The 12566-nt window shown below is 42.5% G+C and overlaps 1 protein-coding gene across 1 annotated transcript in view; it reads left to right on the top strand.

The window, feature by feature from the left end:
• The first annotated feature begins 7414 nt into the window (after positions 1–7414).
• The window catches only part of gabbr2 (gamma-aminobutyric acid (GABA) B receptor, 2), a 753408-nt gene continuing 748256 nt past the window's right edge, over positions 7415–12566 (top strand). Inside the window, exon 1 of the mRNA XM_055662806.1 lies at positions 7415–8640. Within this exon, the coding sequence (XP_055518781.1) occupies positions 8320–8640 (321 nt within the window). The 5' untranslated portion in view covers positions 7415–8319. The remainder of the gene's footprint in view (positions 8641–12566) is intronic.

Below are 12566 nucleotides of genomic sequence, written 5' to 3'. Positions count from 1 at the left end.
AACTTTACACCCTGGTGCTGTAAGGCAGTAGCTCACTGATGTTCCACTGTGCCACAGTCTCACCTTTTCAGAAACATTCTCTTTGTTCTATCCATCCCTCCACTGTCTTCTATGGTATCTGTTGCCTAAAACTAACTTTTTTTCCCTTCTTTAACAGTTTTAATGAAGAAACTTTGATCTGAAAAGTTATCTTATTTTTCTCTTTCCATTGACCTCCTGAGTGTTTCCTGCAGTTGTGTAAGAAGGAACTGCAGATGCTGGTTTACACTGAAGATAGACACAAAATGCTGGAGTAACTCAACAGGTCAGGCAGCATCTTTGAAGAAAAGGCATTTTGGGTCGAGATGTTTCACCAGATTGAGAGTCATGGAGGAGGAAACTAGAGGTATGGGAAGGTAGAGAACAAAGCAGAGGCTGCATGTATGGCACAGGAAAGGTGGAGCCCACAATGGTCCTTTGTTGGCTGGGGACAATGTGATAATGAAGGAATACAAACGGTGAAATTAGCAAGAGGACTATGGTGAGGGAGGGAGGAGAGAGAGGGAATGTAAGGGTTACTTTCCTGGATATTCTGTTTTAATTTCAGATTTGCAGCATCCGAGTTTTGATTTTCAGTTACTGTGTTAAACAGTGTTAGGCCACAGCCAGAGAACAGTGTAAAGTTCTGTTTGTCATAATATAGTAATACTGTGATAACATTTTAGATGGTACAGAGGAGGTTAACACAGAGGTTTCCAGACATGGAGAATTAAGTTATTAGGAGAGATTTAGCAATTAGAGTTAGGTCATTTTCTTTGGGATAAAGAGGCCAAAGGAGGAGTGATGTGTACACAATTATGAAAGACCTCAACAGGGGGAACAGGAATGATCTATTTCTTTCAGCAGAAATATTTATAAATAAGAGACATAGAAAGTATTAATTGGTTGAAGGATTAAAGGTCAAGTTACCTTTTTCCCACTCAGTGATTAATGGGACTTTGAATGTAATGTTTGTAAGTGTGGTGGAGGCAGATGCATCAAACAAATGTAAAGGATGGCTGGATTAAACTTGAAAAGACATAACTTAAATTGTCTTTGAGCAAGAGTAGGGTAGTGAGAATAGTCTAAATGTCTTCTGGTATACTGGCACAAAAATGATCATTTAAATAGCCATCTGTGCTGTAAATGTTTTATGATTCTCGGCATTATATTGACATTATGATAGAGGTAATGTATTCCAGCAACATTAAATGTCCAGCTTAATTTGAAGAAATGTCCAGCTTAGTCTGAAAAAGGGTCTCGACCCAAAACGTCACCCATTCCTTCTCTCCAGAGATGCTGCTATCCCGCTGAGTTACTCCAACGTTTTATATCTACCTTCGGATTAAACCAGCAGCTGCAGTTTCTTCCTATACATAATTTGAGACGTGCCTTGGCTTAAAATATATTAGTTAGGGGATATTTCTGTATCTCCACGAGACGTTAGTCCATGTTAAACAATTTGATAATTACACCTAGCTGGTGCTATACTTCACCACATTGAGACTTGTAATACTTCAACCCAAAGCAGAAAAAAACAGATTGAGTTACAAATGCATTTCTTTGGAAATTACCACTGCCCAGGATGCAAGATTATATTAACTGCATCAACAATACTTTTTGAACTGATGTCATAAAGGACCACTTTATGAAATTCATCATGATATATGTTAATCAATAGATCTATAATCACAGTATGAAGATCACATATCCATGTTTCCCATGGAATGTGCATGATTCTTTAATCCTTCACAATTCAAACTCCAGGGAAAAAAACACTGAAAGGTTGGCTTCCAATTGTTTCATAGCATGAATCATTCATGTTTTTTTTTTTTGACAAAGCAAATCTACAATGTGTTGCAAATATGTACAGGTCAATTTATGAACAAACTCTTATTTCAACAAATATCAAATTAAGATATTATGATTCAATGACCTTTGTCATAAATGCTATGGTGAAATTATCTTAATAGCTACATTATCAACTACATTAATAGCTACCTTTCTCAACTGATCTCATCTTGATGTTAGATATGTATACACACTTTTGATATGGTTAGCAGGCCTAACCCTACACTGAAGCATCGTAAACTGGGTGGAATATTTCAGAAGAACTGGATTAGTTCAACAACAAACAATAGACCACAGGAATAAGCAGATTATTTTTGTGTTTAAAGTCTATAATAAATGTATTATTGCAAACCTATATTCTTGGGATATAGACCTTTTAAGTAATTGAGTAAGAAAAGGTAAATTAAATGTAATTTGTAGTAATCGTTTGGTAAGGATAGAGAAAACCTTGTAAAGTCTGGAAATGTTGATGTTCAGGTGTTTTATTTCTGGTACAGGGGTCCCAGAATTAACAAGTAGGCATAGAAAATAAATAATGAGTGAACCTTTCTAATGAAAAGGTTTTCTCCAGAAATGCTGACCCACTGAGTTACTCCAGCTTTTTCTGTCTATTTTCGGTTTAAACCAGCATCTGCAGTTCCTTCCTAAACATGATTACAATCAAGCTGTCCACAGTGTACAGACATCGGATGAAGGGTACACCATTTATCTGATAGTCAGATAGAGTCTGATTAAAGATAGTTCAAAGGTTTCCATTGAGGAAGATGGGAGGTCAGGACCGCCCTCTAGCTGGTGAGAGAGGACCTTTCAGCTGCCTGGTGGCAGTTGGGAAGAAACTGTCCCTGAATCTAAATGTTATGTCTTTTCAAACTTCTGTACCTCTTTCCTGATGGGAGAGGGGAGAAGAGTGAGTGACCAGAGTGAGTCTGGTCCTTCATTATTCTAGTGGCCTTGCCAAAGCAGCATGAAATGTAGATTGAGTCACTGGTAAGGAGGTTGCTTTGGGTGATGGGCTGATCTACGTCATAACTGTCTGCAATTTATTTTGGCCTTGCATGCAGCTGTTTCCAAACCAGGCTGGAACGTATCCCATAAGATGCTTTTTACGCTGCATCTGTAGAAGTTGGAGGGGGATGTTGGGGACTACAAGACTAACGCCTGGAACAGAGGATTCTTCCAGGGAAAAAAATGACTTGAACAGCTCTATTTCCCCTGATAAATGGGAGGTAACCCCAATGAAGCATATACATTTGATTGATCAATAGAAAGATACGGCCCTTTGGGCCTTAGAATCCACAATGATCAATGATCATCTGTTCACACTGATTCTATATTATAATACTTTTGTATCCACTCTCTACCCACTAGGGCCAATTTACAGGGGCCAATTAACCTATAAATCCACATGTCTTTTGGGTATGGGAGAAACCCAGAGGAAACTTGCATGATCATAGGGAGAGCGTGCAAAGTCTATGCAGACCGCATCTGAGCTCAAAATTGAACATGGGTCTCTGGTACCGTGAGACAGCTGCTTTTCCATCTGTACCATTGTGCTGGCATTTTTCAAAAAGTAGATGCCATATTATTTGCAAAATACATTCTTCAAAGACTTTACCCTTATGGGAGAGTCTGGAACACAGAATAAGGGATGGATTAATTCTTTGGATGCTCCGGTTTCCATCCAGGGATGTATAGATTTGTAGGTTAATAGGTTTGGTATAAATGTAATAAAAGAAAAAATGTAAGTTGGACTGAAATGAGAAGAAATTTCTTCATCCACTAGGTTGAGAATCTTTGAAATTCTCGATGCTGAGATGTATGGATCTTGACGTTAGGCAAATAAAGGAAGGAAATAAAGATATGTGAAGATTCAGTGCGAGAAGATAAACTGACGTTGGAGATTAGAGATACTTTCATTGATGCAGAGAAAGCCTGATGAATGGAATGGCGCACTCTACCTCCTAATTCAAGTCCTTAGATTCTTGTATCTGCTCTGCATAATTAATGCACATTGATCTTCATTGCTTTTTTTTGGCCTCACTTTGAGACACAAAGGTACACCAACTACTCAAAGTAAAATTAACTCCATGAAGTCAGTGTTGATATTTGTGCAGGGTTCACCAGCGGGTGTGCTTTCTCCCCTTTTTACATTGAAGATATGGCAGTAAAAAAAATCATACAAAATATCTCGCCGATTCTGCTGATTTTCCCAGGTTATTTTTTTTTACCAAATCTTTGATACTCCCAAGCAAAAAGAATGAGCATTATTTCAGACCACCTACTGCAGCTTATTTCACTCCAGATCAAGGGCTCCCAACCTGGGCTAAATTTTCCCAGGAGGTAAACTTCACCTACCAGGGGGTAAATTTGTTGATTCTGGATTTGCACATATTTCTTTCTCATTGACTGACTGTGTTTGGTTCTGGTATACCAATATCTGCTCATCATTAGTTGTTCATAAATATGTGAAATAACATTGTTATGTGTTAACGAAAGTTGCCAGGGGTAAACGGGATGAAAAAGGTTGGGAACCCCTGCTCTGGATGCTTTGACTCTTTTCCCTACCCTCTGTTTATCATTTGATTAATTATTTTCCTTTCTCCCAATCGATCACTGCATAGGTTTCCAATATCTTGAAGTATCTGCCAGTAAGAGAGTGTGTTATATATACAGTATATTATACGTCCCTGTATTGTAAGGGTCTAATGGACCATGTTAGCTAAACTTGAGATGTTAGCTAAATTAGCAGCATAGCATTCCAAACCCTTCGAAAACAAGTAGATGTGTTCAAAGATGTTCCCAAACAAGTCTGGGAATGTCTGGGTTTGCTGAGCAAAACACTGCAATAGTTGGGCGGACCACCTGCCACAAGAAGTGCAGAAATGGTACGCAGAACTGGCTAAGTGTGGCACGGCATGATTAGATGGGCCAATGATTGGTTCACAGAGGGGGGGTATGGCATGGTCCGAATGGGTGAGAAACACCATAAAGGACCATGCCTGGTGCCCATCCAGAGCAGGAAGAACCCCATCCCCGGACTATGTGGGCGAACGGTGCCAAAAGATCGACACCAGGTTAACACCTGGGGGCGCGCTTTGCTGTGTACTCGGGGTTACGTGAGTGCGTACGCAGACACGCGAGTCTATGTTCTTTATTAGGTAATGTAATCAAATATTTAGTGCTACAAACTCTGTTGTCTGAATCCGGTGATTTTTTGAACACAACAATCCCCAACACCACCCTCTTGCTAGGACATTTCTATCTTTAATATGGAACAATCTCTATATTATTTGTGGAATTTTATCTAAAACCATATTATTGCCAAGTTTTTTTTCTGGCTCTTTTGTATCATTTACCTGTTTTGACTTGGTCGCTACGATATACCGATAGCCCTTTGAGAAGAATATCCCCAAGTTGTGTTTCTGGCTAGTATTCAATGTGATTGATCATTCTCTCAGTAAGGTACTTGAGGTCTTGGAACATAGACCACAGAACAGTACAGGAACTTCAGCCCACAATGGTTGTGCCAAACATGACGCCAAGTTAAACTGAACTCTTCTGCCTGTACTAAAGCTCATATGTTATAGTCAAGTCAAGTTTATTTGTCACATACACATACGAGATGTGCAGTGAAATGAAAGTGGCAATGCTCGCGGACTTTTGTGCAAAAGACAAACAACAAAACAACCAAACAAATTATAAACACAATCATAACACACATATTATTTTACATAATAAATAATGGAAGGAAAAATAATGGAAGGAAAAACGTTCTGTCAACCCCATTCTCCTGCCTCTGGGAAGAAACTCCTTCTCAACCTCTCCGTTCTCACCGCCCAATAATCCCTGGACACCCCGTTGGAATCTCATGATTTTGAATTAATCAGGAATCTGTCAATATCAGCCTGATGGCCAAGCAGGATAATTATGCTGATCTATCATTGATCAACCCCACTCCTGCCTTCTCCCCATCCTCACCCCTAATTAATCAGAATCTGTCAAATCAGCCTGTGGCGCAATAAATTTGATATTGATGGTCTCAGCTTAAGCTTAATTGCCACAGCGTGTATCCTGTGCCTATTAGAACAGGTGATATTGCAAATAAGAAGAGTTGTCATATTTTCGGTCCGGTTTAATCTTTGCACCGCACACGCTTTGGTCCAGGTGCGTCGAATGCCTTCATAACAGGCAATTAAAATTCTTCTCGTTTTTCCTCATCCTTCTCCCAATCTAATGTTCACACGTCTCAAGGATTCGCGCAATCGCAATATTGTCTATGGCTTAACCTCTTTTAAAAACAACCGCTGATCACCGGATCCAAGCACTGCGTTACCAGGTCTGGCTACATTTATTTATGGGTCGAAAAGCAGCTGGACTCGGAGGCATGATCTGCAATGTATACCCGCGCCGTTGCAACATGCAGAATTGTCAGTTTCACAAATATTTTCTACCAGGCACTGAATCATTGCGCGCATCTTCCGTGTGTTGGCTTCCAGTTGGACTACCCATTGCAAAATTGCACATGGTATTCAAATAAAATGCACGCAGTTGTGTTTCAGAGATGCACAGTTGACTCCACAGAAATTAACAATTGTCACCTGGTTAAAAGATAGATCGGCGCGATGAATGAAGAATGCATTTGCTCGTGGCAGTAAGCCACCGTTTGATACAAAGCAAAAGCAAAAACAAAAGCCTCGCCTGGATGCCAGCGGATGTAACTTGGTGGTCCTCTCAAAAGCAAGTAGCTGATGCAGATTGTGGCGCTTGACAGGATTAAAGTGCCGCTAAATTAATCGGGTAAACGCAACAGCCAGTGGAATACTGATTACGAAATCCAAGTAGTTCTCCATAGGTAATAGCCGCAACGCTTTTTAATATTCCGCTTGACCAGGCAAACCCAAGTGCGAATGGCTCCACACACGAAGTAAACAGGCCACCAGAACGGAGTTTAATGTTAAACTCGAAAGGAACGAGATACATTAAAATTGGGAGATAAATACGAGTGTACAAGTTTAGACTGACTTCCAGCTGGGCCGTGACTTCAGAACTTTGTTTCTATGATTTTAAAGTGTTAGTTTTTTTTACATAAAATGCTCCCGCAAACTTGAATCGCCCCTCCAAATTTCGGTTAAGTTCAAGTGATCGAGTTGGACATTCCATAATACAATGCTCACCTAAAAAGCGGAGTGTAATCATTAAAATGTCTTAAAGTGGTTGTTAAGGAAGTCTGTTTGCAAAACGAGCAGCGAATGGGGGATTCGATTTTTTACAGGTTAGATGACATCTAATCGCGTAATTGAACTCCCGTGCTTTGTTTGTCGGCGGTGCACAAGGAACAGATGCTTTCGTTTATTCAATAGATGAAAGGTGCAAATGAATTCACTGATTGGCAGTAGAAACCAAGGTGATGTGGTTTAGTTAATGGCCCGTGATCAACTCTCCCTGGTACAACGCGCTCTTGGTTTAAAGCGGAATGCGATTTGTTTAAAATAATGCAAAAGTGATTTTTTTGGGTGCTCACGGTCTGTCACCCCCCCCCCCCCCCCCCCCCCAATTGGAGACATACCAACGCGACCGGGATCTACAACTCTAAAGTCTGCCTTTTTGCTTTTTCCTGCACTAGGGAGATGAGCTCAATGCGGCTACAACCGAATGTCCGATTTGCGTTGCGCCCTAGTCTCACTGGTGTAAAGGCGCTAGGATTGTGAACACTAACCAGCCCATAAAGACGAATCGCCGAGAGAGTTCGCACCTGGAAACCCAGACGAGAGCACGGAAGCTGGCATCTGCAGTTTGCAGCCTGACAGCGGCCGTGGAGATGCCTGCCCCAGTTGCACTTGCTCTCCAGGGATCTGGTTCCTCAGATCCCTTTCTGCCTCTGTGAGATGGTATTTTGGCGGCGGGGGGATTTCCTGGTATCCATGCTCGTGTTTCCATGGGTTGGATACGATGTGTTAGACGCAGTCGCTGCAAGGACGGGGTAGATGCTGAGATATTTCCCATATTAACTCCCAGAGCAACACACTGTGGATAGACGGCGCTGCTCTGCGAGATTTCTCATACCGTGCCGAACTGGTTCCTTCCTTTGAATTGCTGCCAAAAAAAATCCATCCGAAGGAAACGAGGAAAGCAAATGCATGTGTATTTCTTAAGTCTTTCTATATGCGTATACATATATTAAGAGAGAGGGGCGCCAATCGCCGTTGACAGACGTTATCGGGACCCCTGAAGGAGAGAAAGGAGCGAGAGGAATGCACTGAAGTCGACTCAGTCCCTGGACTGCAAGGCAGCAGCACCTCAGAGCGTTCAGCGAGAGCCCATCTCGGGAGAGAGCGGGGTAGAGAGAGAACAAGCGAGCGAGCGGGCGGGTGGCTCCAATGCCAGCCTTCTGATCTCGCCCAGTCGCCACCAGTCCCGCTGCGTGTTTGTGTGCGTTTTTACCCTTCCAGGATGGAACCTGCCCTCCGGACATACCGATCTGGACTGTTCGTCTGGGTGTTTTGGTGTTCTCTAGGCCGGCTTGGGATGCCGCTGCTGTTGCTACTGTGGGGCTGGTGCCCCTTCTCGGCTCCAGCGTTCAAGAATACCGGCATCAGGCTGGAAGCCGACTCCAAGCTGCCTATCATGGGACTGATGCCCATCAACAAGGCGCTGGCGGCGGAGAGTATCTCGGAAGGCATCTTACCTGCCGTTCAGCTCGCCACAGAGCACGTCCACAGCAAATTCTTGCCAAACACCAGCAGACTGGTCTTGGAGTGGTACGACTCCGAGGTATTTAACACGGTTATTTTATTTGCGAAGCTGTCGTTTAAAAAAAAAAAAAAAAAAAAAAAAAAAATCGTTCTCTGATTTCTCCAATCTGTTTACAAATTTCCACGTAGAATATTCCAAATTATCTGGGCTGTGGTTCCTGTTTTGGAAATGTGAATGCCGACGTGTACGCTTATCTTTAACGTATTCGCACAGTGCCAAGTATTAATTGTGAATTGAATTGTGGTGTTTTGCACAATGCGCAATGTGTGAATGATTTAACCCTTTAACGGGTGTCGGTGGGGTTTATTGTGGCTGTTCGGTTCGTTTGACAAGTCGTGGCGTGATTGGGGTTTAATGTTCCGTGACCCACTTTGCCAATGTGCCGGGACCTGTGGAGAATCCTTGTGCATTAAGTGCGGGGAATGGGACTAGCTGCGTGTGTTTGTGTGTTCTCTCCCCCACCTCCCCATGCGCCGAACAGGAGCGGGTCCCTGAAGCCATTGCATGAATCTGGTCGCTCTCTCTGTCTGTTGAACTGTTGGAGACCTGTTCCCGCTGACTGAACGGCTCCCTCGGTGAAACACAGAGCGATGGAACCGTCACCATTCACTGAGCGAGGTAGCCGCACATGGTTGAGCCCCCGCTGTAGCTCTCTCTCTGTCGCCGAGATGTGGGGCATAGGTGACAAGTTACCACGCACCATACATAGAGAGAAATACAATATCCACGACTACTTTGAGACCTTGTTCAAATAGTACACTTTTTTAAAAATCAATCCTAACGCGGGTTGACGCTAATTGTCGCTCCGTTCTCTGCAAGTTTTGTTTATCTATTTGTTTGTCATCTCCTTTATTAATCGCACGCAATGCCTATTTGTTTGCCACTGTGGAATGAACGGGGCGGGGACGGATCGGGGGCTGACTGAAGAAATACCTGAAGATGGCAGCAGTTTCACATCGAGCGCCGCTCATGTTTCCCGAGGCACTTTGTGTGCGGAGCTGTGGGTGGGGGAGCAGGCAGGCAGGCAGTAACCCGTCCTTGCCACAGGCACTGGGCACAGAGCCATCTCTCAGCATCAGCCAGCGGTCTCCCTCCCCACACTGACGGCCAGCGAGCGGGCCGGGAGGAGGGCTAGACGTTTGAAAAATAAATGTTTACTAAATTAATTCTAGCATCCTTTTCTGAATGGGTTTTTGTGTTTTTTTATGTATTCGGGGAGGTTGATGTACAAATTCATCTTGTGTAGTTGGAAGTAAGGGTGTTTGCCAATGATTCCGAATGGCAGCGATGCCAGAAAACTAACTCTCCTGAATGGGCAGCCTGAAGGTCACACGGAAAAGGGTGCAGGTTGTTTCTCTAAATGTTGATAGCGACAGGTAGTTGACAGAAGTCCCGCACCCACGGGCTATCCAGACAGTTCATTGATGGTGGAAGTGAAAGGCTATTGGGCTCCTCTTAGTTCCTGCATCCAGAGTTTTCCTAATAGCCCCACAAAAGCACCCACTCGCTACATTCATTAGAACTCCGCCATCCGTGATTGAATGGTGGAGTAGACTTGATGGGCCGAATGGCCTAATTTGCTCCTCGAAATTATGAATTTATGAATGGGTGTCTCTTAGACATTCATAATGTCAGGTTGTACACTTGCTTGTGCCACTTAACAGCTCATTCTGAGTGGTAATTGCTTTAAAAAAAAATCAAAAATAAACTAATGATCTGGTAATGGCTTAAACCTATGTTACTAGTTCAGCTTTGGGTTTCAAATGTAATGGGTTAACTTTCTTGATACCACCAACTCTTTACTAAGATCTTTATTGATTAAGATGGAGGGAAAAATAAACAAGATTTCCTAATCTTTCTGCAAAACTCAGCTAAGATTCAAAGGATCATCCTTGTCATTTCTCTCAGCCCTACTCCAAACCTTGAATGACTCTTGGTGAGCATGAATGGGCCGATTATCATTTTGATGTTTGACCATACAGTTTAATAATTTCTTCTATTTTTGCGCTCTAGTTTAGCATCTTATTAGCTTTGTTCGAAAAGGATTAATGCAGGGTCTCGACCCAAAATTTGGACCATTATTTTGCCTCCAGGGATGCAGCTTGGCCCACTGCTTTCATCCAGCAACTCTATTTGCTCAGGTTTCCAGTACCTGTGGTTTCTTGGGTCTCCATCATGTTAGAGTTGCTGATTGATATTCCTCTTTGATTATCTGTATTTCAAATTCAATTCACAATGGTTCTTTGACCTCTTTCACTTCATCCATGTCAAAGGAAATAAGTAAATGCTGCATTCAAAAATGCAGAGGGATTAAATTCTTCAGGTATTAGCATTACCCATGCAGTAATGTCTTGGACGGTATTCATCATAATGAAGCTCATGTCCAGTTTTAACATTTCTTCAATGTTTCCTTATGATAGTTGGTCCAAGGCAGGAAACTAAAGTGGCTAGACAAACCCCCACAATGAGAGGGAGAACACTCAAACCTTGCATGTCAGCACCAGGGATCAACTTGGAGACAGCAACTCTACGACTACATGGACCTGACATGGAGCGTGAACACCTCTGCGCTGCTGAAAAAGGTCCAGGAGAGACTGCACTTCCTGAGGGTGCTCAGGAAGAACAACATCAACCAGAGACTGCTGCTGTCCTTTTATCGGTGCTCCATAGAGAGCATCCTAACATACTTTGTATGCGTGTGGTACACCAGCTGCACAGCGGCTCAGAGGAAAGAACTCCAGAGGGCCATTGACAATGCCCAGAACATTGTCGGCTGCCCTCTCCTCACCTTGGAGGACCTACACAGTTTCCACTATCTCAAGAAATCCCAGAACATTATAAAGGACATTTCCCACCCCGGACACTCCCTTTTTGAACTGTTGCCGTCAGGCAGACAGTACAGATCAATGAGGCCAAGGACAAACAAACTCAAAAACAGTTTTTATCCCACAGCAATAACTACACTTAATATAGCCACCAAATGAGTGCAGGTGCGCTACATACCAAAGGGATCGTGCAATCGACAGAAGAATGTATGGTTGTGTGTTTATGCTTGGTTTTTTCATGTTCTTTATTTTAGTTTATTTCAGATATTTCTCTTTTACGTATCGTTAACTTTTAAATAATGTGTGAATGGTGCACTGACTGGTTGGCATTTTTTATTTTGTTATACATGTTTACATGTTATAATGACAATAAAGAACCTATTATTATGCTATTATTATTATTACACCACTGTGTTACTCTGCCAGTTTTCTAACTATATATTTAATTTTCTGCTTTTTGCATAATTGTTGTCTGCTACCATCTTGAATTTAAAACAAAGAATTTCAGTCGATTAGGCAGCATATGTGGAGAAAGATAAACACTATTTTTCAAATCTATAATCTTTCATTCAAAGTGAGAAAGGTTAGAAATTGAACCTGTTAATTTGTTGAGAAGGTGTAAACAAACTGTGGTAGTGTACAGATCGAAAAAGTTTAAACGCTGCAATTTAAGGACAGCACAATGACGCATTTGATAGAGCTGCTGCCTCACAGGACCAGAACTGGAAGCGATCCTGAACTGGGATGTTGACTGTGAAGTTTGCACATTCTCTCTGTGACCAGGTGGGTTTCATCTAGATGCTCCAGTCCCCCCCCCCCCCCCCCCCCCCCCCCCCCCCCCAAACATCCCAAAACTGGGTTAGTAGGTTAATTGACCCCAGTGTGTAGGGAGTGGATGCCAAAGTGGGATAACATAGAAATGTTGTGAATGGAGCGGCCAATGTTCAGCATGGACTCAATGGGCTGAAGGGCTTGTTTCCATGTTGTAACTTTCAATCAATTAATTCATGGTGGTGCTGGCTGAGCAAGGGTGGGGTATGTTCACGTGGAGCTTCCTCCAATACTACTAACTTAATTTGGAAGGCATCGGGTTTTCTGCAGACACATAATCTGGATATG

The sequence above is a fragment of the Leucoraja erinacea genome, chromosome 2 (genome assembly GCF_028641065.1).
Source record: "Leucoraja erinacea ecotype New England chromosome 2, Leri_hhj_1, whole genome shotgun sequence".
Taxonomy (NCBI): Eukaryota; Metazoa; Chordata; class Chondrichthyes; order Rajiformes; family Rajidae; genus Leucoraja; species Leucoraja erinaceus.
The sequence above is the reverse complement of the archived record's forward strand: the minus strand, read 5'-3'. Positions and strand labels throughout refer to the sequence as shown.